Source organism: Cherax quadricarinatus, chromosome 45, assembly GCF_038502225.1.
Source record: "Cherax quadricarinatus isolate ZL_2023a chromosome 45, ASM3850222v1, whole genome shotgun sequence".
NCBI lineage: Eukaryota > Metazoa > Arthropoda > Malacostraca > Decapoda > Parastacidae > Cherax > Cherax quadricarinatus.
The window spans coordinates 30,296,896-30,316,021 of record NC_091336.1 but is presented as its reverse complement, the minus strand read 5'-3'; the positions used below and the strand labels follow the sequence as shown (position 1 = coordinate 30,316,021).

Sequence of the window (19,126 nt, the reverse complement as noted above, 5' to 3'; positions counted from 1 at the left end):
ATCTATTGTTCATCCATTTAGGATCATTTTTGTTTGATCTGATTTCCCTATTTGGAACATAATTTGACTGAGCAGCTAGAACTATGCCCTGGAAAGCATCATATCGGCAACCATCACCACCTACCTGACCCTTAGTCAGGTCATTCCAGTTCAGCCCACCTAAGTAATTTTTCAGTCCTATGAAATCAGCCAAGCGAAAGTCAGGGACGGAGACTTGATTGCCATTATTAGGGGAATTCCATGATATATTAAAACTGAGTGATTTGTGATCACTTTCCCCAAGCTCATCATTAACCTCAAGATTATTAATTAGTGTTTCCCTACTGGCAAGAACCAAGTCAAGGAGGTTATTTCCCCTAGTTGGCTCTGTCACAAACTGTTTTAAAAAAACAATCCTGGATCGTATCAAGAAAGTCACCTGACTCTAAATTTCCTGTCAAATTGCTCCAGTCAATCTGTCTATAGTTGAAATCTCCCATTAGCACAACATTTTCGTATGTAGATGCCTTACGAATTTCGTCCCATAGAAGTTTACTGCACTCCCTATCAAGATTTGGGGCCCTGTAAATCACACCCAAAATTAGTTTTTCTCGGCCCTCGAGAAGCTGTAACCAAACAGATTCAGTGGCTGACGCTTCTAATTTAATATCTTGTCTAACACAACAATTTAAATTGTCTCTGACATACATCGCTACTCCACCACCTTTCCTGTTGACCCTGTCAGTGTGGAATAATTTATAGCCTTGTATGTGACATTCAGAGGGCATCTCTCTATCTTTCAGATTGAGCCAGGTCTCTGTTATAGCAATAATATCTATGTTTCCTGCACTTGCAATTAATCTTAGCTCATCTATCTTATTTCTTACACTCCTGCTATTAGTATAGTAAACCTTAAGGGAGCTAGTCCCTTGCTACCCTTTGCTGTCCCCCTTTGTTTGCTGACCTGATCTATTGTCTTTATTTATAACTTCATGCTGAATGCCTTTTATACATTTACTGTTTCCAACCCAAGTGTTGCAACCTGCTTGTTTCCCACACACACCCATACCTCTATCTTCCATCAGTTTAAAATCATAGGCATTTCACCAATGGCCTTCTCAATCGAGTCTGCAAGTGCTACCACCCCAGCCCCAGAGAGATGTACCCCATCCCTTGCATACATATCATGTTTGCCATAAAAGTTGTTCCAGTTGTCAATGAATGGGATTGCAAGTTCCTTGCAGTATCTGTCTAGCCAGCAATTTACACCAATTGCCCTAGACAACCATTCATTTCCTACTCCCCTTCTAGGCAAGATGCTACATATGATTGGGATCCCTCCCTTAGACTTAATGAAATCTATAGCTGACCTGTACTTATCTAGCAGCTCTTCTCTCCTACCCTTCCCAATATCATTTCCACCAGCACTGAGACAGATAATGGGCTTGCTCCCATTACCTGACATGATATTATCCAGCCTGTTGACAATGTCCCCAACACCAGCTCCAGGGAAGCACACTCTATCTCTCATCTTCTTATTCCTATTACAAAAAGCACGGTCAATGTATCTTACCTGAGAGTCACCAACCACAAGAATGCGCTTACCTCCATTAGCAGGGGCAGTAGTACCCTTACCTTCACTGGCCACTGAAGTACATTCATCCTGAAGAACAGAGAAGCGATTTCCTACCTTCAGATCTTCACTCTTAACTTTCCTTACTCTGATGCGCCTTCCATTACTGTGAACTACTCGCCACTTGTAGCAGGTGCTGGGCTGCACCTCACTGCTGGTAGCCGTTGCTGCCTCCCCAACTACAGCCTCCTCACAGCGAGAGACAGACTGCACCTCGCTGCTAGAAGCCTCATTCCCCACAACTCCAGCCACCTCACACTCTCTCCCAGACCCATTGAGGTGGACCTTCAGCCTCCTAATCTCCTCCTGGAGAAGCAAGACCTCCTCCTTCAACTCTCCAACCTCAATTTTTAAAACACTGCAGAAGCAAGCCATGCTTTGTAACCGTCCACACTAATCCCCAAAGCAGCTCAGGGTCTGTGACCTCACGTGACGACTGACCACTGTGATAACTTATTACTACCAGCTAGGCCAGAAATTTCTTCTTGATCAGTTGTTTTAACAAGTGATTTAAGGAAGGGATTACTAGCAATGAGCTTCTTGGGAGCGACTTGCAGGTATGTGATATTAAATGAACACATCTTCCATGGAGGGGTGAAATGCTCTTGTTGTCTACAGTGATACAGTTCATGCAGGTTATAAAACTTAATATAATTGCGTGTTTTCACAATCCATTTAGATCTGCATGTATTTACTTCTAGACTTTTAGTAAGATTCGTTGTGACAGTGTCTGGTTCATTTCTTAATATTCTAATACCAAGTACAGCGTTAATCCCAATAATCCTATCGCTGACACTAGAAATACCAAGCTCCTTCCTTATATTAAGAACCTGTGTAGATTTGGGACAACCAAGAATAATTCTGAGAGCTTCATTCTGCATTAACTCCAAGGGTCGGAGAGAACTTTCTCTACCTAATATCAACATGGAAGCAGCATAATCAAGGACCTAACATAGGTTTTTACATAATTCACCCGAGTCTCACATTAGCACCATAGTTTGGGTTGTAGCCAGCAACAGCTTTGAGAGCATTTAGCCTATCCTTGCATTTCTTATTTAGTTGTGGTATAGTGGATTTCTTAACGGGTACATGCATTTATGACATGGACCAAAATCCTGCTGAAAAAATGCCTTCTCCATAAGGAGACTCTCTGTCTACAATGGGAGGCAAATGAGTTCACAGGATTGTCTTGTATTTGTCACTGTTCATTGTTCCCTCAACAATAACAAGTCGTCCAAGGCATTTAGATTTAAAACTACCCCAAAACATTGTCTTAGGTTGATGCTTTGGCGCTTGTTGAATGTGTCCATTCAGAAGAGGTTCGCCTTTGCCCAGTCTCACTACCTCTGATCTATACCAATGTACCTCAAAATGCGACTAATGTGAAAATACATAATTTTTCCATACATCTGTCGTTATCCCGTATGACAGACTGCCCACTGTAGCCGTTTTTTCTTCATATCTGAAGTTCTGCCAACTTCAGGGAGCCTTCGATGAATAGTTGAAGAATTAACATTTACATCATTTGACGCCAAATCCCTCTGTAGATCGTTGTTGGTCTTCTTGGGATTCATCACACTAATTCTTATGAAAGCCTTGTTTTCTTGAGGTGTTGTCTTGCGTTTTCTTTCATATCTTTCTCGATGCTGCGCTCCACAATCACCAGTGTCGTAACCTTTCTTCAGAATCCGACTAACAGTTAACTTTGCTAGGGTCAAATTTTCGGTGACCTGTCTGATAATCAAATCACCACGTTTTCTAAGAGGTACAATACGCTTCCTAGGTGTAACATCCATCATGAATTTCAGCAGTAATCATGAAGTGACGGGAGAATTCGGTAAAATCACATTCACTCACCGAGTAAGCTTGCAGAAATAGACTTACAGAGCAACAGCTGTTGTAGCACTGAGGAGAGTCGTAGGATAACATCGCAGCTGAATTAGTTACATGAATTTGGTAGTAAACTCTCTTGAAAAGAAAAGAAAGAAATCTACATTAATTAAGCCGGAGACTAAGACATGTTGCGAGATAATGGCTAGGACTTTGGGTAGTTTCAAATTTAGGTTGGATAAGTACATGAGTGGGAGGGGATGGATTTGAGTGGGACTTGCACATCAGAGCTTATTTCTTGGGTGGCATTGAAAATTGGGTTGGGCAAATGTTTTGTTAGTGGGATAAATTGTAAAGGACCTGCCTAGTATGGGCCAACAGGTCTGCTGCAGTGTTCCTCCTTTCTTATGTTCTTATGTTCTTATGTTCTTATGTACTTAAAATCACAAAATTTACTACTGTCCCAATTAAACTGCAGACTACTGTGTATCTACTCACTTACATGTGGTTGCAATGGTCAAGTCACAGCTCATAGTGAGCCTCTTCACTGGTCACTACCAGGTCCACTCTCTCCCGGCTTCAAGAGCCTTATCGTACCTTGTCTTATAGCTGTTTATTGATCCTGCCACCACTACTTTGCTCTCCAGATTAACTTCCTGACAGCTCTAAACCTGAGCAAATACTTCCTAACATCCTTATAACTCATCTGATTTCAAACTTCCAGTTATGTCCTCTCGTTTTGTTCTTATGTTCTCTTTTTTGAAACATTACGGCCCTGTTCACCTTGTCAGTATTTCTGAGTACTTTACAAGTCGTTATCATGTCCTCTCTATCCCTCCTGTCGTCCAGTGTCATCAGGTTGAGTTCCCTTAACTTCTCATATAACAAACCCTTGGCTCCGGGACTAGTTTTCCCTGTGTTTGTGTGTATATGTGGCTGTGTATTGGTGTGTCTGTGTGCATTGTGTGTGTGTGTGTGTGTATGTGTGTGTGTGTGTACTCACCTAGTTGTACTCATCTAGTTGAGGTTGCAGGGGTCGAGTCCAATCTCCTGGCCCCGCCTCTTCACTGGTTGCTACTAGGTCACGCTCCCTGAACCATGAGCTTTATCGTACCTTTGCTTAGAGCTATGTATGGATCCTGTGTGTGTGTGTGTGTGTGTCTCCGTATACTTTTAATATTACCATAATGAGCTTCGCTGATCCTGATGCGATCGTAGTCCTCCCTGATCCACCTGATGGTTGGTGTTGGCGTACCATGGGCGCGGCACGTCAGGTTGGCTGAGCCTCCTCTGTTTACGGTTACCTCCTCGTCACCCCCGTCTAAGACCGGTGGCTCTGGCGGCAGCAGAGGATCATTCGTCACAACAAATTGACTGCTGAAGCTGATGTTAATTTCTGATACATAACCTATATTTTAATTAATAAAAAAAATCCACACCAAATAGCAGGATGAGTAGTATATATATACACTAATTAGGTAAGTTATCAGTCAGATACGGAGGAGAGAGCAGCAGGAGAGGAGACGTGAAGGGGATGCAATCAGTCCAATACCCTTCATTCTTGCTTCACTCCTGGCACCTGCCTTGTATGTCATCTCAGCCTTGGCATTATGTAAGTCTTCAATCTAATGCTTCAGCTTTTCATTGTTCCAGAATATGTAGCAAAACTCTTCTCCAGGCTGCAGGACTGACCACTTCAAGACTACCTCTTCCAGGGTGCTAGACTGATTACACCTTCATATCTCCACTGCTTCTGCTGCCTCATTTATAGCCGACTGAAGAAGACGACTGTGTAGACAAAACATTTCAGAGAAAAGATACCTAATTACCTAATTTTCATTATTGAGTATGAAGATTATAGCGTTGATATAAAGGACTAAAAACGTGAAACTAAAAAGTTACTGAAGATTCGTCACTGAGAGATTAGGAACTATTAAACTTTAAATTAATAGAAATGATTACTTAAGGGATTAAATGTGGCATAGAAATACGGGAATAAAACTATTTAAATATGAGATTAGAAATAATATTGCAGTAAAAATAAAGGAACACTTGTAACAAATATATTTAAGATGACACGGAACACGGTGATTAAAAATTAACTAAGAATATATATGGAACACAAATTTTAAGTTATTCTTTTAAACAATTGAAGGAATTAGGAATAAAAACAGAAAAATAAAGGATTAATGAAGCGTAGATTTAACTGATCAAAGACGTTGAACTACGAGTTATTATGGGAATAGAGAAAATTAGCTAAGAAGATTCAATGATTCAGCACCTAGGTCGTAGACGCAGGAACCAATGTAAGAAGTAAACTTGTGAACATAAAGAATGACAGGCGAAACTGAGACAATGATTAAAACTTTCCAGGGAATGGAAAGAATATACAGAAGTTATAAATAAAACAATGGCCATTAACACTGTCTCAACACTGTCTCAACACTGTCTCAACACTGTCTCAACACTGTCTCAACACTTTCTCAACACTGTCTCAACACTGTCTCAACACTGTCTCAACACTGTCTCAACACTGTCTCAACACTTTCTCAACACTGTCTCAACACTGTCTCAACACTGTCTCAACACTGTCTCAACACTGTCTCAACACTGTCTCAACACTGTCTCAACACTTTCTCAACACTGTCTCAACACTGTCTCAACACTGTCTCAACACTGTCTCAACACTTTCTCAACACTGTCTCAACACTGTCTCAACACTGTCTCAACACTGTCTCAACACTGTCTCAACACTGTCTCAACAATGTCTCAACACTGTCTCAACACTGTCTCAACACTGTCTCAACACTGTCTCAACACTGTCTCAACACTGTCTCAACACTGTCTCAACACTGTCCCAACACTGTCTCAACACTGTCTCAACACTGTCTCAACACAGTCTCAACACTGTCTCAACACTGTCTCAACACTGTCTCAACATTGTCTCAACACTGTCTCAACACTGTCTCAACACTGTCTCAACACTGTCTCAACACTGTCTCAACACTGTCTCAACACTGTCTCAACACTGTCTCAACACTGTCTCAACACTGTCTCAAAACTGTCTCAACACTGTCTCAACACAGTCTCAACACTGTCTCAACACTGTCTCAACACTGTCTCAACACTGACTCAACACTGTCTCAACACTGTCTCAACACTGTCTCAACACTGTCTCAACACTGTCTCAACACAGTCTCAACACTGTCTGAACACTGGCTCAACACTGTCTCAACACTGTCTCAACACTGTCTCAACACTGTCTTAACACTGTCTCAACACTGTCTCAACACTGTCTCAACACTGTCTCAACACTGTCTCAACACTGTCTCAACACTGTCTCAACACTGTCTCAACACTGTCTCAACACTGTCTCAACACAGTCTCAACACTGTCTCAACACTGTCTCAACACTGTCTCAACACTGTCTCAACACTGTCTCAACACTGTCTCAACACTGTCTCAATACTGTCTCAACACTGTCTCAGCACTGTCTCAACACTGTCTCAACACTGTCTCAACACTGTCTCAACACTACCTGTCTCAACACTGTCTCAACACTGTCTCAACACTGTCTCAACGCTGTCTAAACACTGTCTCACCACTGTCTCAACACTGTCTCAACACTGTCTCAACACTGTCTCAACACTGTCTCAACACTGTCTCAACACTGTCTCAACACTGTCTCAACACCACCTGTCTTAACACTGTCTCAACACTACATGTCTCAACACTGTCTCAACACTACCTGTCTAAACACTGTCTCAACACTACCTGTCTCAACACTGTCTCAACACTACCTGTCTCAACACTGTCTCAACACTATCTGTCTTAACACTGTCTCAACACTACCTGTCTCAACACTGTCTCAACACTACCTGTCTCAACACTGTCTCAACACTACCTGTCTCAACACTGTCCCAACACTACCTGTCTCAACACTGTCTCAACACTACCTGTCTCAACACTGTCTCAACACTGTCTCAACATTACCTCTCTCAACACTGTCTCAATACTACCTGTCTTAACACTGTCTCAACACTACCTGTCTCAACACTGTCTCAACACTACCTGTCTCAACACTGTCTCAACACTACCTGTCTCAACACTACCTGTCTCAACATTACCTGTCTCAACACTACCTGTCTCAACACTGTCTCAACACTACCTGTCTTAACACTGTCTCAACACTACCTGTCTTAACAATGTCTCAACACTACCTGTCTCAACACTGTCTCAACACTACCTGTCTCAACACTGTCTCAACACTACCTGTCTCTACACTGTCTCAACACTACCTGTCTCAACACTGTCTCAACACTACCTGTCTCAACACTACCTGTCTCAACACTGTCTCAACATTACCTGTCTCAACACTGTCTCAACACTACCTGTCTTAACACTGTCTCAACACTACCTGTCTCAACATTGCCTCAACACTACCTGTCTCAACACTGTCTCAACACTACCTGTCTCAACACTGTCTCAACACTACCTGTCTCAACACTGTCTCAACACTACCTGTCTCAACACTCTCTCAACACTACCTGTCTCAACACTGTCTCAACACTACCTGTCTCAACACTGTCTCAACACTACCTGTCTTAACACTATCTCAACACTACCTGTCTCAACACTGTCTCAACACTACTTGTCTCATCACTGCCTCAACACTGTCTCAACACTACTTGTCTCACCGCTGTCTCAACACTGTCTCAACATTGTCTTAACACTGTCTCATCACTACCTGTCTCAACACTGTCTCAACACTACTTGTCTCATCACTGTCTCAACACTGTCTCAACACTAGTCTCATCGCTGTCTCAACACTGTCTCAACACTGTCTCAACACTGTCTTAACACTACCTGTCTCAACACTGTCTCAACACTACTTGTCTCATCGCTGTCTCAACACTGTCTCAACACACTGTCTCAACACTAGTCTCATCGCTGTCTCAACACTGTCTCAACACTGTCTCAACACTGTCTTAACACTACCTGTCTCAACACTGTCTCAACACTACTTGTCTCATCGCTGTCTCAAAACTGTCTCAACACTGTCTTAACACTACCTGTCTCAACACTGTCTCAACACTACTTGTCTCATCGCTGTCTCAACACTGTCTCAACACACTGTCTCAACACTAGTCTCATCGCTGTCTCAACACTGTCTCAACACTGTCTCAACACTGTCTTAACACTACCTGTCTCAACACTGTCTCAACACTACTTGTCTCATCGCTGTCTCAACACTGTCTCAACACTGTCTCAACACTACCTGTCTCAACACTGTCTCAACACTACCTGTCTCAACACTGTCTCAACACTGTCTCAACACTACCTGTCTCAACACTGTCTCAACACTACCTGTCTCAACACTGTCTCAACACTACCTGTCTCAACACTGTCTCAACACTACCTGTCTCAACACTGTCTCAACACTGTCTCAACACTACCTGTCTCAACACTGTCTCAACACTGTTCTCAGCACTGTCTCAACACTACCTGTCTCAACACTGTCTCAACACTGTCTCAACACTACCTGTCTCAACACTGTCTCAACACTACCTGTCTCAACACTGTCTCAACACTACTTGTCTCATCGCTGTCTCAACACTGTCTCAACACTGTCTCAACATTACCTGTCTCAACACTGTCTCAACACTACCTGTCTCAACACTGTCTCAACACTGTCTCAACACTACCTGTCTCAACACTGTCTCAACACTACCTGTCTCAACACTGTCTCAACACTACCTGTCTGAACACTGTCTCAACACTGTCTCAACACTACCTGTCTCAACACTGTCTCAACACTGTCTCAGCACTGTCTCAACACTACCTGTCTCAACACTGTCTCAACACTACCTGTCTCAACACTGTCTCAACACTACCTGTCTCAACACTGTCTCAACACTACCTGTCTCAACAGTCTCAACACTACTTGTCTCATCACTGACTCAACACTACTTGTCTCATCGCTGTCTCAACACTGTCTCAAAACACTGTCTCAACACTGTCTCAACACTACCTGTCTCAACACTGTCTCAACACTACCTCTCTCAACGCTGTCTCAACACTACCTGTCTCAACACTGTCTCAACACTGTCTCAACACTACCTGTCTCAACACTGTCTCAACACTGTCTCAGCACTGTCTCAACACTGCCTGTCTCAACACTGTCTCAACACTACCTGTCTCAACACTGTCTCAACACTACCTGTCTCAACACTGTCTCAACACTGTCTCAACACTGTCTCAACACTGTCTCAACACTGTCTCAGCACTGTCTCAACACTGCCTGTCTCAACACTGTCTCAACACTACCTGTCTCAACACTGTCTCAACACTACCTGTCTCAACACTGTCTCAACACTACCTGTCTCAACAGTCTCAACACTACTTGTCTCATCACTGTCTCAATACTACTTGTCTCATCGCTGTCTCAACACTGTCTCAAAACACTGTCTCAACACTGTCTCAACACTACCTGTCTCAACACTGTCTCAACACTACCTGTCTCAACACTGTCTCAACACTACCTGTCTCAACACTGTCTCAGCACTGTCTCAACACTACCTGTCTCAACACTGTCTCAACACTACCTGTCTCAACACTGTCTCAACACTACCTGTCTAAACACTGTCCCAACACTACCTGTCTCAACACTGTCTCAACACTACCTGTCTCAACACTGTCTCAACACTGTCTCAACATTACCTCTCTCAACACTGTCTCAATACTACCTGTCTTAACACTGTCTCAACACTACCTGTCTCAACACTGTCTCAACACTACCTGTCTCAACACTGTCTCAACACTACCTGTCTCAACACTACCTGTCTCAACATTACCTGTCTCAACACTACCTGTCTCGACACTGTCTCAACACTACCTGTCTTAACACTGTCTCAACACTACCTGTCTTAACAATGTCTCAACACTACCTCTCTCAACACTGTCTCAACACTACGTGTCTCAACACTGTCTCAACACTACCTGTCTCTACACTGTCTCAACACTACCTGTCTCAACACTGTCTCAACACTACCTGTCTCAACACTACCTGTCTCAACACTGTCTCAACATTACCTGTCTCAACACTGTCTCAACACTACCTGTCTTAACACTGTCTCAACACTACCTGTCTCAACATTGCCTCAACACTACCTGTCTCAACACTGTCTCAACACTACCTGTCTCAACACTGTCTCAACACTACCTGTCTCAACACTGTCTCAACACTACCTTTCTCAACACTGTCTCAACACTACCTGTCTCAACACTGTCTCAACACTACCTGTCTTAACACTATCTCAACACTACCTGTCTCAACACTGTCCCAACACTACTTGTCTCATCACTGCCTCAACACTGTCTCAACACTACTTGTCTCACCGCTGTCTCAACACTGTCTCAACATTGTCTTAACACTGTCTCATCACTACCTGTCTCAACACTGTCTCAACACTACTTGTCTCATCACTGTCTCAACACTGTCTCAACACTAGTCTCATCGCTGTCTCAACACTGTCTCAACACTGTCTCAACACTGTCTTAACACTACCTGTCTCAACACTGTCTCAACACTACTTGTCTCATCGCTGTCTCAACACTGTCTCAACACACTGTCTCAACACTAGTCTCATCGCTGTCTCAACACTGTCTCAACACTGTCTCAACACTGTCTTAACACTACCTGTCTCAACACTGTCTCAACACTACTTGTCTCATCGCTGTCTCAACACTGTCTCAACACTGTCTCAACACTACCTGTCTCAACACTGTCTCAACACTACCTGTCTCAACACTGTCTCAACACTACTTGTCTCATCGCTGTCTCAACACTGTCTCAACACTGTCTCAACACTACCTGTCTCAACACTGTCTCAACACTGTCTCAACACTACCTGTCTCAACACTGTCTCAACACTACCTGTCTCAACACTGTCTCAACACTACCTGTCTCAACACTGTCTCAACACTACCTGTCTCAACACTGTCTCAACACTGTCTCAACACTACCTGTCTCAACACTGTCTCAACACTGTCTCAGCACTGTCTCAACACTACCTGTCTCAACACTGTCTCAACACTACCTGTCTCAACACTGTCTCAACACTACTTGTCTCATCGCTGTCTCAACACTGTCTCAACACTGTCTCAACACTACCTGTCTCATCACTGTCTCAACACTACCTGTCTCAACACTGTCTCAACACTGTCTCAACACTACCTGTCTCAACACTGTCTCAACACTAAATGTCTCAACACTGTCTCAACACTACCTGTCTCAACACTGTCTCAACACTGTCTCAACACTACCTGTCTCAACACTGTCTCAACACTGTCTCAGCACTGTCTCAACACTACCTGTCTCAACACTGTCTCAACACTACCTGTCTCAACACTGTCTCAACACTACCTGTCTCAACACTGTCTCAACACTACCTGTCTCAACAGTCTCAAAACTACTTGTCTCATCACTGTCTCAACACTACTTGTCTCATCGCTGTCTCAACACTGTCTCAAAACACTGTCTCAACACTGTCTCAACACTACCTGTCTCAACACTGTCTCAACACTACCTGTCTCAACACTGTCTCAACACTACCTGTCTCAACACTGTCTCAACACTGTCTCAACACTACCTGTCTCAGCACTGTCTCAACACTGCCTGTCTCAACACTGTCTCAACACTACCTGTCTCAACACTGTCTCAACACTACCTGTCTCAACACTGTCTCAACACTACCTGTCTCAACAGTCTCAACACTACTTGTCTCATCACTGTCTCAACACTACTTGTCTCATCGCTGTCTCAACACTGTCTCAAAACACTGTCTCAACACTGTCTCAACACTACCTGTCTCAACACTGTCTCAACACTACCTGTCTCAACACTGTCTCAACACTACCTGTCTCAACACTGTCTCAACACTGTCTCAACACTACCTGTCTCAACACTACCTGTCTCAACACTGTCTCAACACTAAGTGTCTCAACACTGTCTCAACACTACCTGTCTCAACACTGTCTCAACACTGTCTCAACAGTCTCAACACTACTTGTCTCATCACTGTCTCAACACTACTTGTCTCATCGCTGTCTCAACACTGTCTCAAAACACTGTCTCAACACTGTCTCAACACTACCTGTCTCAACACTGTCTCAACACTACCTGTCTCAACACTGTCTCAACACTACCTGTCTCAACACTGTCTCAAAACACTGTCTCAACACTGTCTCAACACTACCTGTCTCAACACTGTCTCAACACTACCTGTCTCAACACTGTCTCAACACTACCTGTCTCAACACTGTCTCAACACTGTCTCAACACTACCTGTCTCAACACTGTCTCAACACTGTCTCAGCACTGTCTCAACACTACCTGTCTCAACACTGTCTCAACACTACCTGTCTCAACCCTGTCTCAACACTGTCTCAGCACTGTCTCAACACTACCTGTCTCAACACTACCTGTCTCAACACTGTCTCAACACTACCTGTCTCAACACTGTCTCAACACTACCTGTCTCAACAGTCTCAACACTACTTGTCTCATCACTGTCTCAACACTACTTGTCTCATCGCTGTCTCAACACTGTCTCAAAACACTGTCTCAACACTGTCTCAACACTGTCTCAACACTGTCTCAACACTGTCTCAACACTATCTGTCTCAACACTGTCTCAACACTACCTGTCTCAGCACTGTCTCAACACTGTCTCAACACTACCTGTCTCAACACTGTCTCAACACTGTCTTAACACTGTCTCAACACTGTCTCAACACTACCTGTCTCAACACTGTCTCAACACTGTCTCAACACTACCTGTCTCAACACTGTCTCAACACTGTCTCAGCACTGTCTCAACACTACCTGTCTCAACACTGTCTCAACACTACCTGTCTCAACACTGTCTCAACACTACCTGTCTCAACACTGTCTCAACACTACCTGTCTTAACACTATCTCAACACTACCTGTCTCAACACTGTCTCAACACTACTTGTCTCATCACTGCCTCAACACTGTCTCAACACTACTTGTCTCACCGCTGTCTCAACACTGTCTCAACATTGTCTTAACACTGTCTCAACACTACCTGTCTCAACACTGTCTCAACACTACTTGTCTCATCACTGTCTCAACACTGTCTCAACACTAGTCTCATCGCTGTCTCAACACTGTCTCAACACTGTCTCAACGCTGTCTTAACACTACCTGTCTCAACACTGTCTCAACACTACTTGTCTCATCGCTGTCTCAACACTGTCTCAACACACTGTCTCAACACTAGTCTCATCGCTGTCTCAACACTGTCTCAACACTGTCTCAACACTGTCTTAACACTACCTGTCTCAACACTGTCTCAACACTACTTGTCTCATCGCTGTCTCAACACTGTCTCAACACTGTCTCAACACTACCTGTCTCAACACTGTCTCAACACTACCTGTCTCAACACTGTCTCAACACTGTCTCAACACTCCCTGTCTCAACACTGTCTCAACACTACCTGTCTCAACACTGTCTCAACACTACCTGTCTCAACACTGTCTCAACACTACCTGTCTCAACACTGTCTCAACACTGTCTCAACACTACCTGTCTCAACACTGTCTCAACACTGTCTCAGCACTGTCTCAACACTACCTGTCTCAACACTGTCTCAACACTACCTGTCTCAACACTGTCTCAATGTTACAAAAAACGCGATTCTAAAAGCTTAGAGATCTCCAGTGAATACTAGAAAGGACTGCCCTTCTAGCATCCAGCCTGTTACTGGGTTTTCGTAACAAGTAGTTAGTATCCTTGTCCAATTATCCATTAAAATTCAGTATGGTTCAATAGTGCTTTAGGATTACAACTGGTAGGCTACTAACTAGAGAAATTAAAATTTAATAAATTTATTAAGTCTATAAGTTGTCTAGAGGTATATTATCAAAGTAAATTAAATCACATCAATCAAAATAAAATCAATCTCTCGAGTTCAATATTATTGTGCTGAAAGCACATATCACATTTATAATTCTTAAGTACCGTCAGGTACATTAACATTTAATAAGATATTACAAATATGTACAAGTGTGTGTATGAGTGTAAGTGCTCTTAAGTAGTTAGCTGTGTCTCAAGACTCGAATTAGACTTAAACAAGTGACTGACAAAGTCCTCAAATAAACTAACTTCTTGACCGACTGGCAACCCGAACAGTCTGCTTGAACAACAAAGAATGCTAAGCCCAATAGCAATGTAATATCAAGCGACTGCGACACAGAATCAGGAACTGGGAAATAATATAACGACACTAAGTAGGGACCATCAGCATTCTCATAGGAATAGCTTCGGGATAGCGTGTTGCAGCATCCATAATAGTAAATAAGTATTGGTTTCCTAGTTTGGTTCTAGGCAAAGGACCAACACAATCAATAATAAGACGTGAGAATGGTTCACCATGCACGGTGATAGGAATGAGAGGCGCAGGTGGAGGCGTGTGCGCTGGCTTGCCTGTCACTTGACACACGTGGCAACGTCGCACATGATCAGCTACTGTTTCCTTCATCTTTGGCCAAGTAAAATGTTTTGCCAGTTTACCGAGTGTCTTCTTGACACCCAAATGTCCTCCTATGGGACTATTGTGAGCAAAATCAATGGCTTGTTCACGAAATGTAACTGGTAACACTACTAGATTCTTGACTTTCTTCGTTCAATTTCCTCTGTGCCTCAATTTGTGCAGTCTGCAACATAATGAGGCGTTCCAACCTCTCAAACTGTTCCTGAGAGATAGGACCAGTGGGTAATGGAGGAGTAGGGAAATTAACATGGTCTGGACGGTCCTTAGGTCGGACACTTGGTCCAGCCGTCTCTATAGAGTCTAGATCTGGTCTAGGATAAGTAGATACAGGTGTAGCATACACTGTACTAGTATTAGGCTGAGTCATCCTACCAGCTATACTCTGTACTATAGTGTCAATGAAGGAAGGAGCGAGCGAGAACTGAGCTACACTAGGCTCAGACACTAGGCTCACTTCTGCTCTAGTTGCTCTTTCTTCATCAAATAGAGTCATACTTCCTAATTGTGACACTAGGCTTTCTGAATCTGAATCATAATCAGACATCTTAGTATGAGAAGGAAACAATATATCTTAAATTAATCCTCTGACAGTTTCTGCGGTGTAATTCCTGTTATACGTCACACCGAGATACTTGGCTACTTGCCAACACGTCTGAAGTTTTAATGTACTTAACTCAGACAAAGTCAGAGTATCAATTAACTGTTTCACTTTGGCATACATCACGAAAATAATTGTACTACGAGAGAGTGATTATGGGAAACTATAATCCTAATAGGAATTTTAGTGTTGGATGTCTTAGAGTTAGAACTCATAAACAGTATTTCCATCTCCTTGGATCAAGAGACTCAGTCAGGTACATACATCCACCTGGTATGTTGTACAAGACTAAACTCAAAGTCTTCAGATTAGGAAAGTACTCAGAGTGTTTGACCATAGATTCACTAGTATGTCAAACTGGACAATTTCTCCAACACTCAACACTACTTGTCTCATCGCTGTCTCAACACTGTCTCAACACTACTTGTCTCATCGCTGTCTCAACACTGTCTCAACACTGTCTCAACGCTACCTGTCTCAACACTGTCTCAACACTACCTGTCTCAACACTGTCTCAACACTGTCTCAACACTACCTGTCTCAACACTGTCTCAACACTACCTGTCTCAGCACTGTCTCAACACTACCTGTCTCAACACTGTCTCAACACTACCTGTCTCAACACTGTCTCAACACTGTCTCAACACTACCTGTCTCAACACTGTCTCAACACTGTCTCAGCACTGTCTCAACACTACCTGTCTCAACACTGTCTCAACACTACCTGTCTCAACACTGTCTCAACACTACCTGTCTCAACACTACCTGTCTCAACACTGTCTCAACACTACCTGTCTCAACACTGTCTCAACACTTCCTGTCTCAACAGTCTCAACACTACTTGTCTCATCACTGTCTCAACACTACTTGTCTCATCGCTGTCTCAACACAGTCTCAAAACACTGTTTCAACACTGTCTCAACACTACCTGTCTCAACTCTGTCTCAACACTACCTGTCTCAACACTGTCTCAACACTACCTGTCTCAACACTGTCTCAACACTGTCTCAACACTACCTGTCTCAACACTTTCTCAACACTGTCTCAGCACTGTCTCAACACTACCTGTCTCAACACTGTCTCAACACTACCTGTCTCAACACTGTCTTAACACTACCTGTCTCAACACTGTCTCAACACTACCTGTCTCAACAGTCTCAACACTACTTGTCTCATCACTGTCTCAACACTATTTGTCTCATCGCTGTCTCAACACTGTCTCAAAACACTGTCTCAACACTGTCTCAACACTACCTGTCTCAACACTGTCTCAACACTACCTGTCTCAACACTGTCTCAACACTACCTGTCTCAACACTGTCTCAACACTGTCTCAACACTACCTGTCTCAACACTGTCTCAACACTGTCTCAGCACTGTCTCAACACTACCTGTCTCAACACTGTCTCAACACTACCTGTCTCAACACTGTCTCAACACTACCTGTCTCAACACTGTCTCAACACTACCTGTCTCAACACTGTCTCAACACTTCCTGTCTCAACAGTCTCAACACTACTTGTCTCATCACTGTCTCAACACTACTTGTCTCATCGCTGTCTCAACACAGTCTCAAAACACTGTTTCAACACTGTCTCAACACTACCTGTCTCAACTCTGTCTCAACACTACCTGTCTCAACACTGTCTCAACACTACCTGTCTCAACACTGTCTCAACACTGTCTCAACACTACCTGTCTCAACACTGTCTCAACACTGTCTCAGCACTGTCTCAACACTACCTGTCTCAACACTGTCTCAACACTACCTGTCTCAACACTGTCTTAACACTACCTGTCTCAACACTGTCTCAACACTACCTGTCTCAACAGTCTCAACACTACTTGTCTCATCACTGTCTCAACACTATTTGTCTCATCGCTGTCTCAACACTGTCTCAAAACACTGTCTCAACACTGTCTCAACACTACCTGTCTCAACACTGTCTCAACACTACCTGTCTCAACACTGTCTCAACACTACCTGTCTCAACACTGTCTCAACACTGTCTCAACACTACCTGTCTCAACACTGTCTCAACACTGTCTCAGCACTGTCTCAACACTACTTGTCTCAACACTGTCTCAACACTACCTGTCTTAACACTGTCTCAACACTACCTGTCTCAACACTGTCTCAACAATACCTGTCTCAACACTGTCTCAACACTGTCTCAACAGTCTCAACACTACTTGTCTCATCACTGTCTCAACACTACTTGTCTCATCGCTGTCTCAACACTGTCTCAAAACACTGTCTCAACACTGTCTCAACACTACCTGTCTCAACACTGTCTCAACACTACCTGTCTCAACACTGTCTCAACACTACCTGTCTCAACCCTGTCTCAACACTGTCTCAGCACTGTCTCAACACTACCTGTCTCAACACTGTCTCAACACTACCTGTCTCAACACTGTCTCAACACTACCTGTCTCAACAGTCTCAACACTACTTGTCTCAACACTGTCTCAACACTACTTTTCTCATCGCTGTCTCAACACTGTCTCAAAACACTGTCTCAACACTGTCTCAACACTGTCTCAACACTGTCTCAACACTACCTGTCTCAACACTGTCTCAACACTGTCTCAACACTATCTGTCTCAACACTGTCTCAACACTACCTGTCTCAACACTGTGTCAACACTACCTGTCTCAACACTGTCTCAACACTGTCTCAACACTGTCTTAACACTGTCTCAACACTGTCTCAACACTGTCTCATCACTGTCTCAACACTGTCTCAACACTGTCTCAACACTGTCTCAACACTTTCTCAACACTGTCTATCTTGTGCCTAACATCTGGCTAGACTAATGTATTTTATAAATATGTGGATACCGTATTTCTACATAATATTATATCACAAACTCCTTCATTAATAGCTAAAATAATGATGTTCAGCTTGACATTCTTACCTGACACAACATGTACCATCGTACGGAAATATTTATGTTGGTCACTATTGTAAATCCTATTATTAAAATGTATATTGGCAGGTTGCTCATAGGTTTGTATATTTAAATGATAACCAAACAAGGTGGCGAACCACCAGTTAATTCGCTGGCAAATGATTCAAGTGCTTGCTTACCGCAGGCCAAGTTACGTGACCCGACCTTGTGTTGTGTTACCATTATTATTATAATCAAGGGGGAAGCGCTAAACCCGTAGGATTATACAGCGCCCAGGGGGGGATGTGGAAGGCATTCAGGCTTAATTCGGGGAACTGGAGCACAGATTCAATTCCTTAAATCAAGAGCCCCTTACCAACATCAAGGAACCTTCCATGAGGGGCTGTGTTACCAGACGCTGGGGCAGGCAGTCCACAGTCAGGCCGGAGTACAATTCCCTCCAGTATTCTCTTAAGTGGGATATTCCTTAGTATTGTAGGAGATTCTGGGCTTTAGCCATTCTTAGAAAATTCATGTAATTTGGAGGAGAGAAAACTGAGTTACTTATAAATCTAATCAGAGATATCCCCCTCCCCCTTTTCGGGATTT

General features: G+C 43.3%; 1 protein-coding gene across 1 annotated transcript in view; it reads right to left on the bottom strand.

Annotated features, from left to right (window-relative positions):
* LOC138853994 (lachesin-like) overlaps window positions 1–19,126 on the bottom strand; it is a 384,143-nt gene that overhangs the window by 143,411 nt on the left and 221,606 nt on the right. The window contains exon 6 of the mRNA XM_070094252.1: window positions 4,626–4,778. Coding sequence (XP_069950353.1) covers window positions 4,626–4,778 — 153 coding nt within the window. The remainder of the gene's footprint in view (window positions 1–4,625; window positions 4,779–19,126) is intronic.